Source organism: Taudactylus pleione, unplaced genomic scaffold (genome assembly GCF_031769625.1).
Source record: "Taudactylus pleione unplaced genomic scaffold, aTauple2 ptg000113l, whole genome shotgun sequence".
NCBI lineage: Eukaryota > Metazoa > Chordata > Amphibia > Anura > Myobatrachidae > Taudactylus > Taudactylus pleione.
In genome coordinates, this window is record NW_028284515.1 from 3929028 (window position 1) to 3949061 (window position 20034).

Sequence of the window (20034 nt, forward strand, 5' to 3'; positions counted from 1 at the left end):
TTAGGGGGGGACCCTATGTCATTTTTTTGATAACATTTAACCTATTTTATACAGGTCTTAACAAAAAGCAGCCAGCACATATCTCACTGATATGTGCAGGCTGCTAGCTCGGGAAAATTTGCAGAGAGAAAACACTGCAATCTCGGGTGAGTAATCTCATCTTCACTTGCAACTCGGGGGAGATATCTTGATCTACTTCACCATCGGCCAACTCACTTTCAGCTAAACTCACTTCTTAGTAAATTTGCGAGATGAAAAATGGGAAAATCACCCAAGATTCGGCGATGCAAATCGAGACGAAAAAAAATAAACTCGAACATTGTCGATTCTTAGTAAATTTACCCCTTGGTGTGTTTTGGGTCTAATTCTCCTGGTGAGTTTGGATTATAATCTCCTGATGTGTTTGGATTCTTTTCTCCTGGTGTGCTTGGGTCTTATTCTCCTGGTGTGTTTTGGACTTATTCTCCTGGTGTGTTTGGGTCTTATTCTCCTGGTGTGTTTGGAACTTATTTTCCTGTTGTATTTGGGTCTTATTCACTGCTTACACTGTGATCCCCACACTTGCTTCTGTTATATTGATTAGAGAATTTGCATCTGCTACTGTTTATACCTGAGAGACTTGCATTAATGAGAGATTTACAGTATGTCTGAGAGATTTTGCTTATGCTCTGTGTCTAAAAGACTTCACCTGCTCCTGTTTTCTAGCTTGCTAAATATCTGACCAAATGACTCCCACTTTAGTCTGTCCTTGTGTTTGTTGCTAGTATTGTATAATAAAGATAGTCACATTACACCACAAATTGACTTGGCAAATACTTTTCAACACCGCTGTTGCATTAAAGATGCAAAAAATCTAAGCAAACTACTCAGTTTCACTTACCAGACAAAAACGTATTTTCTATCCATTTAATATGGAAATAAAAGCCAAAGACAGCAAAAGATATGATGAGAAAAAATAACAACTTTTGATGCACCTTCCGCATTTTGTTTTAATGCCCAATGATTGAAAATAATGTCCAGTTCACTGAAAATCAGAAAATAGAAGACAGTTTGTAAATGTAATAAATGGCAATTTTTGTTTTATAATTTGTAATTTCATTTTTAAAAATGTCACCTTGAGTTTAACGTTTTAAAACAATTTCCATCAACACTTTTCTGTTGGGCAGCTGAATTAGTACATATGTAGGTAATATGATTTAGTACATGTGTAGGAAATATTTGATATGGTTATAGTATAAATCTGATACAAAGAGACTATAATACTTAGTACACACATAGGACACTACATCTACAATATATGTTTGATCTGTCTAATTTTCTTCAGTGACACCAAAAGTTTAGATACTATAACCAGGTTAGTCACTAACCTGGGTGGATTGGGTATGAAATCCTGGCTGTCGGGATGGCGCTGGTCAGAATACCGACAGCAGCATCTCGACAGCCAGAATCCCGATCCCTACCCTAATCCTCTCTCACTGGTGCCTAACCCTAACCTCCCCCCTAGTACCTAAACCTAACCTCCCTCTCCCGCAACCTAAGCCTAACATCCCCTCCCCGGTGCCTAAACCAAACGCCCCCCCTAGTGCCCAAACCTAACCTCCCCCTCCCCGCACCCTAATCCTAACACTTCCTCCCCTTAATGCCTACCCCTAACCCCGCTACCTAACCTAACCTCCCCCTAACACCCCTATACTTACCTTCGGGATGGCGGCGGTCGGGATACTGGTGCCATGATCCCGACCTGTCGGGATTTTGGGGCCGGTCTTCTGACCATCAGCATCATGCACGCTGGGATGCTGACTACATCCCACCTGGCTATGGGAGACATTAATATTAGAATACGGAAACTAAAATGAGTACATAAGGGATGCTGCCATTAAAATACGTCCATTTTTGAAAATAGTGTTAGACTATTAGTACTGACACCCTATTCACATCCGCTGTTGCATATGTACTGATCGCCATATTTCAGCCCAATGGTGTATCTATCATGGGTGCAGGGTGTGCTGTGCACATGGGCCTATGGGTCTAGGGGGGTCCCACACACCATGCAAATCCCACATTTCTTAACATGCCCCTGCTTTATGTCTACTCTGCAACAGTACAATGGTATAGTGCTATAACCAGGTACAATAAACTAAGTTTCCTAAACACTATTGTGATATAGTGAATACAATGAATACACTTTGAAGTGTGAATGTATGTGAATCACCTAATCAGACTATATGATCAGCCCGTAATGTGTGTAATTATAGACAATACTGACAGCCTACCTTTTTCTATAGATATTTCAGCTCTAACAAGCACTTTGCAGTATTGATTTTATGGCGGATTAAACACTTATGAGTCATGACATTGCAATGCATAGCAGAATGCATTAATGAATCTTGTTTCCATTCTGCAGCATCATACATATAAATTCTGTGTGTCTACATTAAGGTGAACAACATTTACTAACGCTATACATGTTGTTACAAGTGTAAGCCAGTATTAATATTAACACTCTATGCATACCTGTTATGTATTGTTCGGCACACTTCAGCCCCTGAATATGCAAATAAATATAAGCTATATATGGCAAAGTGGAACAGTGAACTGTAATAAATCCACTACATAATGATACAAAAATATAGTGGTACAACTCTAAATGTAGGACATTAAGGCCCAGTTTTATCAACGAGTGATATTCTTGTTATCACTCAATACTAATCCTAAATGATGCTCCAACCAATCAGCTCCTAATTGTCATTTTTTTCAAACACATGACAGTTAGGAGCTGATTGGTTGGAGCACCATTTAAGATTAGTAATGAGTGATAAGAATATTACTCGTTGATAAATCTGGGCCTAAGCGTTCACATTTAAAGTGTTAAATATTTACTAATAAACTATTATGTGTTGATGTAAGTGAATTACTCAATTAAGTCATAGGATCAGTCCATGATTATGGGTAATTAAAATAAAGCACATATTAACATTGAATACTTAGCACAGAAGACATATGGGATGGAATGTGAAAATTAGAATTCCTTAATAAGTCTCTGGTCATTAAACAATTAAATGACATTACTCGACTGTTATGCTCTGAATAACTGTGTTACGTGTATATATTTGCAAACCACCTAATATAGATGTGCATGACGCCCATATCAACAGGTAACTAACTTCCTTATATTTTAGGGCTGCTTCACACTACACACTGCATTCATGAGACATGTCATATGGAGTGATAAAATTAGAACAGTTAATTGAAGCCTCATCCTGTGAATGATGTAATCCTATTCAGACAAATTATAACAACTGTATGTTAGAATTGTGCACTGATTCATGATAAGCCATAATATTATACTTAGCTACATTATTGTATCCCATTTAATTGGGTAAAGGTGTGTACACACTAGACGATGTGCTTACGATGCAATATCGTAAGTAATTTCCCTTTAACGCTCCCCATCAGCTCCCCAGCACTCCAGGACACGATATGGTGCTAAAAAGTGCCCAATCTGACCAACGACCTATCGTGCATCTTTAACGATTTCCAGTGCATCCTGTACGAGATTGGCAGATCTTGCCTGCTGTAGGCAAGATCTGAAGATGCGATGTATGGCCCACTGTAATGCACATCGGCATCGTGATCGTGAGTGGACACTCACGATTTGGACATATTTTACATGATTTGTCATTCCAATGCATCGAAATCTGGCGAATCGTGCAAAATATTGTCTAGTGTGTATGCACCTTAAGATAGCAACAATATATGAACACAGTTGTTGACAAAGACACATGTCCAACTGTGATATTAGGTAGGGCATGAGATATTAGCCGAGATTCAATTACAAAGTCCACTGCAGCTAAAATATTCTGGCAACTTACAACACAGTATTGTATTTGTGTATTGGCTAAATACAACAGGAATAAGTATGGTAATTCCACACACTTAGGAATTTGCGACTTGGCACAGACTATATTTTAATTACTCCCTACTTTACTATTTCGTTTTATTTTGTTGCAATCTAATATATTTCCAACTATGAAAAGTGGTTATTAATTCAAGCAATAAATAAACATCACATTTTATGTGTTACATAAGATAATTCTGCACTTCATTAATAGATACTTCTTTTCTTGGTTTCCTTTCTTATTATTTGCAGCAGATTGGGACTGCAATGGGAACCAGGATTGGTACCAGCTTTGTCGAACTTGTTAATTACATACTGGAAGCACAACACCATCTGGCCCCAGGGTGAGCTGTGGGCAGGCCTGGTTTCCTGGTCCCAATTTATAGAAGAATGACTCGGTGAAGTTAAATGAGTTTATAAGGAATTATCATATATGAATTACTATCACTATAGACTGAAATACTATATTTTTATATACTATAACTTATATAAAAGACAATAAAATTGAAACAAATGTACACAAAAAACCAACAGACAAGTATAACTACATTTAATGTGGCAGCATACATTACTTGAAATGGGCCAGAAATATACTGCTGGCCCAATACAAGAGAATCAAAAGAAATTGTTCTGGAAATGAAGAATATGAAGCTCACATAAAACAAATATGAGTACGGCTTATACTAGAGATCCCAGGAGAGCACAGCAATGCCTTTCAGCCACTCATGTGGCTTTTTTCAAGCTGATTCTTGTTACAGCAGTACTCTACACATCCAATCTAGTGGATCTGCCGATTACAACTTTACAAAATACATGACTTTTTACAATTGCAGTGGTGTGACTGCATTCATGAGAGACTGTGAATTTGGCTAATTACTGTAGTAACATGTATTGGGATAGCAAAATGGCTACTGACAGCCATTTCTATTCATGGTTCTTATGTGTGTATCAGACATGAAGTTGTGTATCAGGCATGAAATGGTACAGGAATGTGGAAAGCAGACAGGCCATAAATCCACAAGGCGTTGTCTACTGCGATGTATGCTTGCATTAAGTTTTAAGAAGTCCTTATCAGTAGTTAACCAATAAAGTCGTTTGAAGTAGGTTTATGCCCATATTAGTAAGAGTTAGAAGGATATGCAAGTAGGATACTATATAAATGAAGAACAAAGGAGATTCCAGTGGCCTGCCCTATGCCTGGACCAGAGACTGCAGCTGGTGGCTAGGATATTGTTTGTTCCAGCTCTATTCTGAGAGGAGGCTCCTGGATCGTGTAACCATCTTATATTCCGAAGCTAAGTAACTATTATTCTTCCATATCTTGTTATCTGTTGTAATAAATTATATCTTTTTTCAAGATACTGGTTTGTGTGGCTTATTTAACCTTCTGTATCCAAGAACCTTATCTTGTTCCACCGGGAACATTAAAGTGGTGTTAGGAAGTGGGATACAGAGAGTTAATAGTCATAAATCTGCTTGGAATGTGTAGTCGATTGTTTTAGCATTGCTGTGCAAACGTAGTGTTGTGCTAATGCAGGGTTGTGCAAACCCATGTAAAAATCCTCTGTTTCATGAGTGAATGAGGGAGGTGTGACCTGATCAGTCAGAGAGTGTATACTCTACATCACAGTATATCTGTATGTTGTCTGTTTACTGTCTTTGTGTTTGTGTTGTTGAAACAAACAAGAATAATGCATTTTAAGATTTTCAAGAAATTTGCAAATATGTTGAAAGATGAATTAGGATTTCAGCTGGCTGATTTCCAGAAAAAGCATAAATGTTGGTTTTTCACTGCCTGGTATTGATAAGTGTAAAAATAGTGACATTTTGCATAGACCAATATATGTTGAAAGAAGTGTAAAATCTGTTGAGAAGAATGCAGTGATAAGAAAACCTGTCTCACAGACAGACAGAGTAAGCCTGAATTCACATTGTCCCAGAAATTCCATAGGGAGGGGGAGTGAATCCCCACAAGTAAGAGCTGAGATGTCAGCTAGTGCAGATATAAGTGCCGATTTATAACACACAGAAAGTGTAGAAATTTGTGAGCTTGAGAAACAAAGAGAAGTGTGTGAAGTTACGCAGAAAGAACTTGAAACAGAAATTAAACAATGTATTCACACTACAGAAAATTTGTTTGATCAGAGCAGTGTGATTAAAATTTCTGATGAATTCATAAAATGTGAACAAAATGTTGAAATCCATAAATGCAAAGAATATGTCCAGAAATCAGAGTCAAAATTGAATGCAAATGAGGTTTCTGATAACATGCCATTGATTTCTGGTACTCATGAGGTGAATGATGGTATGTCTGACTTGTCCAGGAGTGTCCCGTTTGCTATGCAATGTGAACTGATTGAAAAAAAAGATGTGTTTGCATGGCCATTCGAAGGGGTGTCACTAAGTGAAGGGGTGGTGATGATGCCTTTTGCCTTGCCCAATGAGACAAAATGCAAGGGGTGGGAGATAGGCAGGATTTCAGTAAGACTCCAGGCCCCTGAGACTGAAGACTTCCCCCATGACAACATTACATTTACATGGCATGATCAGCGTGTCATTGTTCAGTTTAAAAATGCAAAAAGTGAACAAGATGTGTTTTCTGATAAAACATCCATTGCAAATGATGTTCATGGTTTACTTGCTCATTGTGAAGGAGGGGTTGGTGGGTACACACTGACTAATCACAAGGGGCATACATGCAGTACAGACACACTGATTATGGGTTTGTGTAGTGACAAAGTTGCAGATTTTGTGTTTGGTAATGAAATTCGCATCCCAGTGTATTTCCTTACAAAGCCTTACCAGCCAAAGGTTTTGAAGCAGCTGAAAGACACACAGTTGCTAACGACAACGGCAGAAACTCTCATGCTAATTAATGAGTTTAAAGCACTACTTGCTGGCCGAGTGAAATTTAAACCAATGTTTGAACTGTTCATATTGGATTTCTTTATGATCACAGCTCCACAGTGGTGGGAAGATTTCCAAGACAGGGAGCATTATTGGTTCATGGACTATGGTGCTACCTGCACCCACACAGGACTGTTGTGGACAATTGCTGAAGCAAAACAGCTATCTTTACAAGCTGGCAGCCGACAGCCAGAAGAAGGGGCTAGCGAACTTGTTACATCTATGACTGTTTTCCAAGTCACTGACAAGACTGGATGCCCTGTAAGTCTTCACACTGAGAAATGGACATTTGACACAAAGTCTATAAGGGCTGCTGTCCAAAGCTGGAAGATCGACGTGGGACATGCTGATACACACATCTACAGCTTCAATGGTGTGTGCACAAGTGAACTGAGCACAGAACATGTGCAATTCACCGCAAAGACAGCACTGATAGTGCTAGAACTGTTAAACCATGACGGAACTGACGCTGCATTCGAGCAAGCTCAAATCAAAGGGATTCCTTATATCCAAGCCATGGTCAGAGACATTGCAAAAACCTGTTGTGTTTGCCAACAGCTGGAAATGTGGCCTACCTTGCTTGCTACTGATAAAGGCTTCATATACTATGAAATGACTGCACAAGTCTGGCAGTTTGAATTCATTGTTTGCCACCAAGAAGATGGAGGATGAGTGCTGTACTGAACTGCTACAGAACACTGTCATTCAGGAGTGAAGTTGTCTTAAGCAGAGTGATCAAGATAAGAGACTTTCCTGAAGATGTGACACAGACTGATTTGTTGATATTATGGGATGTCCAAGAAGATTCAAGCAGACAGAGACCCATTTTACAGAAACAACATGGAGTATATTGGGTTTTCTAGGCTTCATACCATTCACAAAACTGACATCAGTATGATTGAATGAGTGAATGTGTTGTTTAGGAAACAGGAATGTTCATATATATATACAATGTTGGTGTTTTTAGAGCAGGCTGTGTACAGTATATATATTTTGATAACCGGAGGGTGGTAAAAGGTTGAACTATTAAAGTAAGATATCTGGTGCACAGACACAAACACTTATGATAAGGTTGTGAAGAAATGTTTAGTAGGAAGAGAATAGAGACAGGTGTAATAGATAATTGCAGCAGGATAAGTAAATGCTTATTTTATTTTGTTGTTATGGTTTATCTCACACTGTTTATTTGTTTAAGCCAACAGGTTGTTGGTTGGATCATCGCTGGAGGTGAGAGAACGTCGTTGGAGGTGTGCCTGAGATGGCGATGGCCAGAGAGTGATTTCTTATACAGGAGATGAGAGAACGTCGCTGGAGGCGTGCCTGAGATGGCGATTACCAGAGAGTGATTTCTTATACAGGAGAGAGAGTCCAGGAAGACAACAGAGTTACTATATCTGATAGCACAACTATTATATACATCTATGTGCATTGTGCAAAACTGAACTTGTGCCTTATATTGCTTGGATCCACACTCACCAATATTCTCAAGACTTTTTCAAGATTTCATTGAACTGAACTGAACTTTATTTTAATTTACTGATATGAATTATCTTATAAGTAACTGATATATTTGATATAATCATATGTATTATTCACTGTTTTATTAGAGTATTAACATATAAAAGGGAATTGTTTATGTTTGAGTATATGGTGGGTAGGACGATATTTCAAATATGGGATTTAGGAGCTCAATTGGTTGATGTTGCCAGGGAATGGCGGGCTCTGTTAAACATTACACTTAATTGTAGTGATACCCCAGACATGATGCAATTAACACTTGATCCTGATAAGAGCAGAGATCTTTTGGCCATTGCATACACTGTGGTGGCTAAAATTCCATATATTCTTCCAGATGATGTGAATTACCTTTGTGGGTGAAAGGCCTACAAATGGTTGTCCTATGGGGATTTGCTAATTGTACATTGGGACGTTTGATACCCACCACATTCTTTACAGATGGGAATCAAGTTATACCAAGCAGATTCCACATCATTTGTTAACCAAGAGAGCAGTGCGGCCTTTAAAACAGTATTATGAGGAAAGTTGGTTACGGTGGTTCAACCCTGTTCAGAAATAGGGGGTTGGTTCACTGGTTTACTGCATATGCTTATTTATGGAATTATGATCATAATATGTATGTATCTTGGGATCAAGGTATTATTTCTTTGTGCAGGGAAATGTTTTAACATGCTGGATTTTGAAACATTGATGCCAATTAGGAGGAAAGATCCCTATGAGACCATGATATACATGTCTTCCACACCATAAGCCCAAGGGTGGATTGTATTGGGATAGCAAAATGGCTACTGACAGCCATTTCTATTCATGGTTCTTATGTGTGTATCAGACATGAAGTGGTGTATCAGGCATGAAATGGTACAGGAATGTGGAAAGCAGACAGGCCATAAATCCACAAGGCGTTGTCTACTGCGATGTACGCTTGCGTTAAGTTTTAAGAAGTCCTTATCAGTAGTTAACCAATAAATTCGTTTGAAGTAGGTTTATGCCCATATTAGTAAGAGTTAGATGGGTATGCAAGTAGGATACTATATAAACAAAGAACAAAGGAGATTCCAGTGGCCTGCCCTATGCCTGGACCAGAGACTGCAGCTGGTGGCTAGGATATTGTTCGTTCCAGCTCTATTCTGAGAGGAGGCTCCTGGATCATGTAACCATCTTATATTCCGAAACTAAGTAACTATTATTGTTCCATATCTTGTTATCTGTTGTAATAAATTATATCTTTTTTCAAGATACTGGTTTGTGTGGCTTAATTAACCTTCTGTATCCAAGAACCTTATCTCGTTCCACCGGGAACATAACAGTAGTATCAAACCAGCACAAAAAAATTCTATATTATTAACAGTTTCTTATATAGCGCAGCATATTCCGTTGTGCTTTACAATTGGAAACATTGATAGAACAAAACAGGGTAATAACAGACAGACATAAAGGTAAGAGGGCCCTGCTTGCAAGCTTACAATCTATAGGTATATATATATATATACACAGTATATATATATATATATATATATATGCAGTCAAAGAGCAGTGGCACTCATGGGTCTTGTAGCCAAAGAATGAGCCAACAATTGTGTTGTGTAGTTTGATGTTTCAGTCTCAGAATGACTTTTATCAAACAACAATTATGTAACAATCACATAAGGAATTACACATACCTTTATACAGCACAATCTCCATGAGGATCAATTGGCACAGCCTCCGTCCACCTCCGGGCTAGTGACATCATCCATGTGCATCCAGCTCAATGCTGTGTGCATGATGACAGAAGACTGAGGCTTCAGTTTGACACAGATGAATCAGCAGGAGTGAATTCATCACAGAGTGACAAGGAATCCCTCCCTCTCCCTCAACTGAATAAACCCCCTTTAGGGGTTTCCACGCATGCCAGAACAGAAGGAGGGCCCGCATGCGACATGGAGGGCAGGGGGAGAGGGAGAAAAGGAGGACCTAATTATTAATCTATCAAGTAGACCCCTGACTGACTCACAGAGGAGTGTATTGAATAAAGGACTGACATTTGTCCCCACTTGCTCATTCAACAGCTTTGAGTGGAAACAGGATCTTTGGCGTTTTAACCGCAGTTTCAAACTAAAGGAATTCTATGCAGATAGTGAAAATACCAGCTTATTCCAAGTGTCCAATAAATAAAAAATCCTCTTTTGATTCACAAAGCCACAGTGCCTCTATTACAAGCTTTACCAGACTACTAGATCACAAAGTCATGACGGAATTTAAAAACAGCAAAAGAAAGGAACGGAACCTTTCAAAAGGAGAATTTCTACCTCTCCAATCCCTAAGTGAAGATAAGAGCATCATCATCCTCGCTGCAGACAAGGGTGGAGGAATAGTGTTGCAAGATATCTCTGTCTACAAAAAGGAAATTTATCGTCAATTAGGTGATCAAAATGTATACTGCAAGTTGAAACAAGACCCTACAACCATCTATAAACAAGAACTGGACAACATTCTGCTGGAGGCAAGCTCCGACCATATTATAACTGAAGATATGTGTAAGAGATTATTAACAGAAAAACTGTTGGTCCCTCTGTTATACACACTTCCCAAGGTCCATAAGTCATTATGTTCTCACCCAGGCCGCCCCATTATATCAGCAAGAGGGTCGATTTATAGATCTATCTCCCAATATCTTGATTTTTACATCCAGCATTTGATTTGCAAATAAGCAACATTTCTTAAGGATACAAATACATTTTTGGACAAACTTAGTCAACTGAGCCAATTACCCCTGAACCTGTTAATGTGTACTATAGATGTGGTATCGGTATATACTAGTTTACCACATTCACAAGGATTGGAGTATATGGAAAGATTCCTGAAATCCCAAGAAGAATACCAGGGGCCTAATATTCAGTTTTTTGTACAATTATTAGATAAAGCTTTAAAAAGGAACTATTTTCTATTTGACGGCTCCTTTTTCCGACAACAAAGAGGATGCACAATGGGGTCACATGTGGCACCGGCTTTTGCCAACACTTACATGTTTTTTGTTGAAAAAGTTTTGTTCTTTGATAATGACGACTTCAACTGCAATCAACTTTGGTTTACGAGATAGATAGACAATATTTTTGTTCTATGGTCTGGATCAGAAACTGAAGTTGTTAATGCTATGACTAAGATTAACGACATGCATGAGCATATCAAATTTACTTTTGATTGTAGTCACATAGATACACATTTTCTGGATGTTACGATCAAATGGACAGGTACTACGTTTATAACATCTATACACAATAAACCGACGGATTGTAATACCCTATTACACGCACAAAGCCACCATCCAGTATCCCTTCGGAAAAGTCTTCCCTATTCTCAATTTTTGAGGGTGCAAAGAATTACCAATGACATCTACTGTATGCAAGCAGGCATAGACAAAATTATGCTTAAATTCCTAAGCAGAGGTTACAGTTGGAAAGAACTGACTGTAGCTAAATTGAAAGCATTAGCTTGGACTCCAGGTTCTACAGATCAAGAACTTAAGGATCACCCAAATCAGGAACAAACGATGCTGTTCATCAACCACTATAATACAGCAAGCAATCATATTAATTCTACAACCAAGAAACTCTGGCCTATCATAAATACAGATCCTGCTCTCAAATCATTAAAAAATTCAAGAGTCATGTTGGGATACAAAAGAGGCAGGAATCTCAAAAACTGGCTGGTACGCAATGATTGTTCTTCCTTTAAAACAGAACCTGGTACACATTTTTTAACCAAAAAAACAGGTAGCTACAGATGCACAGGATGCACTTGTGGCTATCTAGAGACTGGATGAGACGTAGTACATCCCCATTCATGGAAACGCTTTGCAGTCAGACATGTGTTAACCAGCAAATATATTATATATATCATCAGATGCCCTTGCAGTCTGGCCTACATTGGAAAGACATCATTTACCATGCGTGTTAGGATGGCCCAACACAGAACAGCAACACGACAAGCCATTGACGGAAGAGAAAGTGATCAACCAGTGGCTCGTCACTTCAAAGAAGCAAGACATCCTTTGGCCTCTCTTTCCTACAAAATCATAGATCACGTACCAGTATCAAAGAGAGGAGGGGACAGAGACAAACAACTGCTCCAACTTGAAGCCCGGGGGATACATAGAATGAATACGGTGTCCCCATATGGACTGGTTGATCTTAGGTGTAGTATTTTTTTTTACAACATATATGACAGCTATAGGCTAGTAATACATGATGACTGTACTGATTGGGTATCTTACTCCTTGGGTTGCATTGTGAGACATTTAATGACCTGGGTGTATACTCCTTACAGGGGTTTTCTTTGAGGAGGACTTCCCGGGTTGTAAAATGAACGCTTTGACTCAATACTTACAATCATACAGCACTGTAAAAGCCCGATCTCATCTGATCTTGGAAGCAAAAAAGTGTCTGGCTTGGTCAGTACTAGGTTGGGAGACCACCCAGGAAGACTGAGTGTTGTAAGGATAATATTCGGCTATTTTTTGTGGGCTATCCGGACTTTATCCCCTCGGTTTCTACCTCTATTTTCAGGAGTTTCACCACTTGGTCTCAATGTTAAGAGTGCCCTACCTGATGAAAGGATTACAACGGGGTCATCTAGTTTTGTTTTAATTTTGTTTAAGGCGGTCCTGTACCGTGCCAGATTGCCACTATCTTGTATAATATAGGACCCCTTGGATACTTACACACTTGATTAAACAGGAGCACTACCAAATCAGTGTGTCTCCATTCCAGAGAATTTATCAGATCTATGATACTTTTTATATTTTATGATATCCAAATTATTTGCCTCAATATTAGGTTTGTTTAGAATTTAAACACGAGTATACAACTATTTTCACATTCATTTAGTCAGTCTGTGTCTATATTGTACTCTATTGTTGTGTCACACCCAGTCCCCCTATATGTATTGGTTTTTTCTCTGATCACCGCTTCTGTTGGTCTTATGTCACTCTTCGGTGTTACATCCGAATATATGGTATGTGGTATGTCACGTGTTTAGGTATCATCTGATGGGCTGCATATTTGGCCCGATGTTTAAATGTGTTTTTGTTACTATTTATGCACAGCTGACTTCAGTTGCACATTGCCATACGGGACATGATGTCTGACACCCGGGCTCTGACGTCATCGCAGAGCGGGGAGCGCCAGAGACGGGACACGTCATTGCGCACACAGCATTGAGCTGGACGACGTCTAGTGACGCACATGGATGACGTCACTAGCCCGGAGACAGAGGCTGTGCCAATTGATCCTCATGGAGATTGTGCTGTATAAAGGTACGTGTAATTCCTTATGTGATTGTTCTTGATAAAAGTAATTCTGTGACTGAAACGTCGAACTACACAACACAATTGTTGGCTCATTCTTTGGCTACAAGATCCGTGAGTGTCACCGCTCTTTGACTGTATTAATTAGGTGTTTTACCTCTGATGGCACCAGGGCACGGTTTTCTTTAGTTAGTGTGGAGTGCCAGCCTTGTGTATTCTATATATATAGTATATCCCACAAAAAATATATAAACATTGTTGAGTTTTGTTTCTAATATCTAGGTGAACTACAATTGAAAACAAAAAAACATTTTTGTTGTGAATACAATAATGTAACATATAATAACACCTACTACGTTCTAAAGAATTAGCTTAGACTTATGTAATAGTTTATTTTTATAAGTCTACTGACATTTTAAAAAAATTGTATGTTTATTATGTAATGAGGAAGATATAAAAAGTCTGAAAAAGTGCGCAGTTAAAACCACCATGCAGCACAAATACTGTGAGAATACGTATACATCCACATATACACTAAAATAGCACAGTAAAGGAAAGAATTCCACAAAAGAAGCGCTTCTGATGAAGGACCCACTAAGGTCGGAAATGCGTTAAGCGAAGCTTATGTTTTACCTGATACTAAGAAGCAGCCACAGCAGTTTCCTATGCCTGTAGGGGAGCGATCAAGCTGACCACACCCCCCACTGGTTATGTGCCAGGTTGCGGCGCTGCAAACTTGTATTTTTTTTTTTACCTAAGGGGACATGGCCACGCCTCCTGTGATTAGACCACGCCCCCTTTTACCCGGGATTGGCGGGCTGCTTAGGACCGCAGTGATTATCCTTTCTGAAGCTGCTTTATCTTTCTGGAGTACTTGTTTATGCTGATTTATTTATATCTTTTAGCTCTACAAGGGCAGGGGAGACATTTGTCCTTGGAGATTCACAGAAAGAATTGAAAGTGGGATCTGTCTGTACCCAAAATGTATGAACCATTGGTGAATATTGTTGATATATCCCTTGATTGTTTCCTTGTGGTGACATTTCAGATAATGTGTTAACCACTAAGCACCTTCTTGTATTTTATGTATGTAATAAATATCGTATATATGCTATATGCTTATCGGCTTATATTGATTAAAGATACACAATTGAAGCTCTTTGCTTTTTCTGTATACGTGTGAGGTTTGCAATGCCTCTTATTGCTGCTGCTGGTGTGGATTGGTATCTTGTGTTGATCAGGCTCTAGGGATTAAACATCATGTCAATATGCCATAAAGTCTACGTATTTATGCACCATGATTCTTATCTCTCTCAGATGTATTTATTCATGAATAATGAATTTATTTAAATATAAATGCAGCGAACTTCCTTTCTGGTTGCCGTGTCTCTGAAGGTGGTGCATATTGATTGCGTGAATGTGGGGTAATTGGCACCAAGACATGGATCTCCTCAGCATCTGGCCACTCTGACTCCGCTGCTGTAAGCTGGGGCTTATTAATTAATAAGGATAGCTTTCCACATGACCTATTTAGGCATTTTATGATAGGTGGCTAATGTAAATAAATATGAACACCTAAGGATCCTCATATACACATTTGAAAAGGATATATTAATATAGAAATGCGTTAAGCGATACTGAGGGAACCTACACCAATGCCATCTTCACTATCCAGAAAGGAATCTGAAGGAATAGCAAGAATTTGGTTGGAGACTCTGCTGACTCTATATGACTACTATACTGTACATCTTCAGTAGGAATACATCTATAAGAGCACCTAACAGTGCATTTAATTTGTGTTATTTCAGTGTAATATGTGAGTTTAATTTATTAAATCATATTGTTTTATTGTAAACCAATACATGGGAGTACAAAATTGAGGATCCTAGAACTAAATTCTTCATGATATTCCTTACTACCAAGTGATTGTAAAGTAAGAATATTAAAACCTACTACTCCCTGACCACCTGACATCTATTTAAAAGGTAGGGAAATGTATTCTACACTTGGCTTCAATTAAAGTCACCAGGGTGTATAAACTTCTTTAGAATTTACTACACTACATCATTTTTATGAATTTTATCTATGAGCCTATAAAATGCAATTGGAAAAGGTGTGACACAAAGTGCTGAGTGGTTATTCATACAATCAATTCAGTTCTCTGCGTAATTCAAAAAAGGTGTGGTCCAAGTGATACAAAGTGATTGTTATCTAGCTTCATTGTTCTGGTGCGCTGATTTGCATTTTATTTTGTTTATCATATATTATGCAATCATACTTGTCTACGCTCCCAAAATTGTGGGGAAACTCCAGACAGTAGACAACCCTCTCAGACCTCCAGCTCCCCAGACCTCCGGGAGTTAAGCCTTTAATAATGCAGGAGATAAGTATCCAATATGTAGAGACTGTTCCCTAATGAATTTATTTTTACTTATAAAGGATCATTCAGTTCAGTAGTATCTTTGTTGACTCCCATCTTCCTGACTTCAATGAGAAATTCTCTATTTCTGTTTAACTCTTTGGCGCATCTACAGTATAATGCAGTGTGTGTGGTGCACAGAGACCCCCAGACTGCACACCCTGCGCCCATAGATGATACTTACCTATCCATCGGTGCTGCAGAAATCACTGCCAAACTGGGAGTGACCTGCTGCACACGAACCCCCTCCTTTGTTAATCTGCCCCTGGTTTAACTATGTGTTTCTGGGCCGTATACTGTTACAAAATTATGCCACACAGGGATGCCAAGGAAATGATCAGGCCAAGGTTAGGTACTGTCGAAGCCGGATGGTTGGCTGAGACCTAAATTGTAAAAATAATATTTGCACGTTGAAATCTGGCGTAGTCGGTATAATATTATTGTGCACGGCACTATTTTTGCGTTGTGTACATCTGCCGTGTTACTGCACACTGTTAAAGTCTTTACATAATCATGAATACACATATACGAGGGTTGTTCAAAATGTAATGCCTAAATGGTCATAACTCTGAAATAATATGCAATATTTATTTGAAACTTTGTTAGTTTGTAGTTTATTATGACTGCTAGCTACATATGTATTTTTGTTTAGGTAGTCCAAGAAATACCATGGAATCCAAGATGAAACAAAGAGCCGTCATTGAATTTCTGGAAAAAGAAGGCTGCAGTGCTACAGAAATCCACAGAAGACTGAAAAAAGTGCATGGTGAGTGTATAATTGACTATAGCAATGTCAGATGGTAGATGAAGTTTTTTCAATCGAGAGAATCGTCCGTGTGTGACAAACCTCGTGGTGGCAGACCTTCAATTGCAGTGACAGCAGAGAACCGACACAAAGTCAATGCCTTGATTCAGAAAGACCATCGTGTGACCATCAGAGATGTCAGTGATGAACTTGAATGTAGCCATGGCACTGTAAAAACACTAATCAATGATTTGGGATATCGTGAAGTGTGTACTAAATGGGTTCCAAAGCAATTAACCAGGGATCATAAGACCCAGAGGGTGGAAGTATGCAATGACCTATTGAATAACTTTGAAGCCAACCCTGAGACGTTTTTGAAAAATGTCATTACAGGAGATGACACCTGGGTATTCCTTTATGACCCAGAAGCAAAGGCCCAATCAAAGCAATGGAAACACCCAAGTTCACCTAGGCCAAAAAGTTTAAATCACAGCGATCCGTGTAAACAAAGTCATGGCCACATTCTTCTGGGATTGCCGAGGTGTTAGTCTCATCGATTACTTGGAACCAAACTGATCAATCAACAGTAATCAATACATTATTACACTTAAGAAGCTGAAAGAAGCCATCTGCAAAAAAAGGTCAACAATTCCACTACCAAATGTCATCTTACACCACGACAATGCCAGACCTCACACTTCAATGGCAACATCTGCGGCCATTGCCAAAATGGGGTGGGCAATAATGCCACATCCACCATACAGTCCTGATTTGGCCCCTTCTGACTTTCATCTGTTTGGCCCTCTCAAAAACTGTTACCATGGTCAACATTTTGAAGACATAGAGGTTGTTAAAAATGCCATATGTTCCTGGGTCAAACACCAACCACTGGAATTTTTCCAAAGTGGATTCACAGCTTGGGTTGAGAGGTAGAGAAAATGTTTGAGGGCAGATGGTGAATTTTTTGAGTAGAGTCATTCTGTTACTAAAACTTCAAAGTATTTTTCGTCAAATTTTCAAATCTGTATCTATAATAAAATTTGAGTTGTGAGCATTTAGGCATTACTTTTTGAACAACCCTCATATTTAAAGACTTCATATATTCAGTGCTGACAAACAAGTCTTGTGGACATGTCTGGGACTAGTAATTGGAATATACAAAGATACTGTGAGTGTTTACTTCACATATAGAAACATGTCTGTGGCAATTGAAGTATAACACAAACACTGATACCCTCAGAGAGAGTGTTCTGAATGTGGATTTAGAAAGAATTGTCAGACGTTTAGCTATCGTTAGAAATTGTAGGCTTTGTGTCCCATGCTGATGTGGTTAAGAGGGACTGACAATTGTATTCTGAATAAACATAGGAAAGCCTTTTGTTAAAATTATCAGACTGTTTGTCAAAGCTTGCTCCATCTATGAACAGGACAAACTCTATTGTCTGTCATGTTTTAGCTCAGACAGAAGTAATACTGATAGTAGCCAGTGACTGTTTGAAGCTGTGTATATATATATATATATATATATATTAATATATATATATGTATATATACACTTAAACGATCGCATGTGTATCCACAATGCATGCACCCATATATACAGTTGCTATTGTAAATAGAAAATCATACAGCGCACCTTTTTACACTGCATGTAGAGACACAACGCATACTTACATATAACCATAAATATACACGCACTCATAAAAGGTTCCTGCACATTATGGTTTATATTAAAGTTATTAATTATGATGTAAAATGTATGTATTTGATATTAATGGTATACAACATGATAGACATGGCATGTTTGGTACTAAACTGACACACTGTTTATTTCCAGATATCTGAATCTATCAGCGAGGGAGTCGCATCTTGCGTTCGATGGTTATGGTATATAGGAAATTATTGGTTAGAATGTATACACTGTAATGTAGTATCTCTATCTAGTTTAAATCAATTAAAGAAAGACAATGTAATCTGGAGAATTGGGACATACCCCTAGTGAACTGTCCTATGAACTACAGCGTACTACAAAGACCAAGAGCAAGAACCAATGGAATTATGTTTGTCTGTCTACATTGTTGTTATCATGATCTGTGAGGGTATATAGCCTGTGTCCCGGTCCTAGTTAGTAGCCATTCTCATGGATGACCACAGACCTGATTGTAACTGGGACCGGTGTGCTTGCGTATGTATCGACTGTACATGGTTTTTGTATAATTTTTTGCTCTAATTGTATTTAGATCACAGCATGTAACTAAATGCTTTTTATATGAATAATAACTTTTTGTGCTTTGGAACCACACTCAAAGTCTGTAAAGCAATGATTTCTTGTGCAACTTACAATGCTAAATAGCGACATTTAGGTATACAGATCATTAGGTATTCATAGTACCTTGGCTGGGGAGTACAGAAGAGTGTGGTCAGGCCTTTTTTGAATCTGTATTAATGCTGGTGTTATGTACAATAAGGTGCACATTCCTGGCAGGCTGAGACCCCCCCTACACCCTGCTCTGCCCACAACACACGCCCCTGCATCCACTTTAGTATACTTACCTCTCCAGAGTCCCACTTTGGCACTGTGCAAATCACTGGGAAAATGAAGTGCCTGCCATGTTCTCAGGACCTTTTGCATCTGTATTACAGGACTGGAGACCCTCCCATGCACAGTAGACTGTGGTACAATGACAGAGTCTATTCGCATTTGTGCAGTGGAGAGAGGAGGGGGCCCATATGGAGACTGTACACAGACACCCTCCTCTCTTAATCTGTCCTCGGACCCAGGTACATTGTATGGACTCACCCCGCAACCACTCAGTGCTCTTGATGTCACCCAGCAGAGGTCATTGAGCTTACAAGAAACCTGTGAATCAACAAGCAACCTTTTTATGACTGCATATGGAGCTTGGACCACAAGCTGCACAATATTGCCCTATGAGGCAACGCAGACAAATGCATTTTATCAGAGGAGGAGAGAAGGGTGCCTGTGTGCCATCTCTGTGCCCCCCACCCTTTGGAAAAAGTCATGCCAACAATTGCTCTAAAGACTCTGACACTATGCTTGAATCTACTGTGCAAGCGCAATATCTCTAAGAAAATGGTGTTGGTGACATTTTCTCAGCAAATATTTTTCAGAAATATGGCTTCAACACCATGGTCCAAATGTAATAGGGTGAGAGTTTAGAAAATGTGGATGCAGTGTGAGGGTTGTGGACCCCTTTAAATCAGGAGCCTATGTACATACATGCTGCACCTCTTATAGATAT

At 38.9% G+C, this 20034-nt stretch overlaps 1 protein-coding gene and 1 pseudogene across 1 annotated transcript in view; one reads left to right on the forward strand and one right to left on the reverse strand.

Moving 5' to 3' along the window:
- LOC148525058 (carbohydrate sulfotransferase 9-like) overlaps positions 1 to 20034 on the reverse strand; it is a 79387-nt gene that overhangs the window by 33026 nt on the left and 26327 nt on the right. The window contains exon 2 of the mRNA XM_088471295.1: positions 881 to 1024. Within this exon, the coding sequence (XP_088327421.1) occupies positions 881 to 983 (103 nt within the window). The 5' untranslated portion in view covers positions 984 to 1024. The remainder of the gene's footprint in view (positions 1 to 880; positions 1025 to 20034) is intronic.
- On the forward strand, positions 12683 to 12801 carry LOC148525060 (5S ribosomal RNA; annotated as a pseudogene).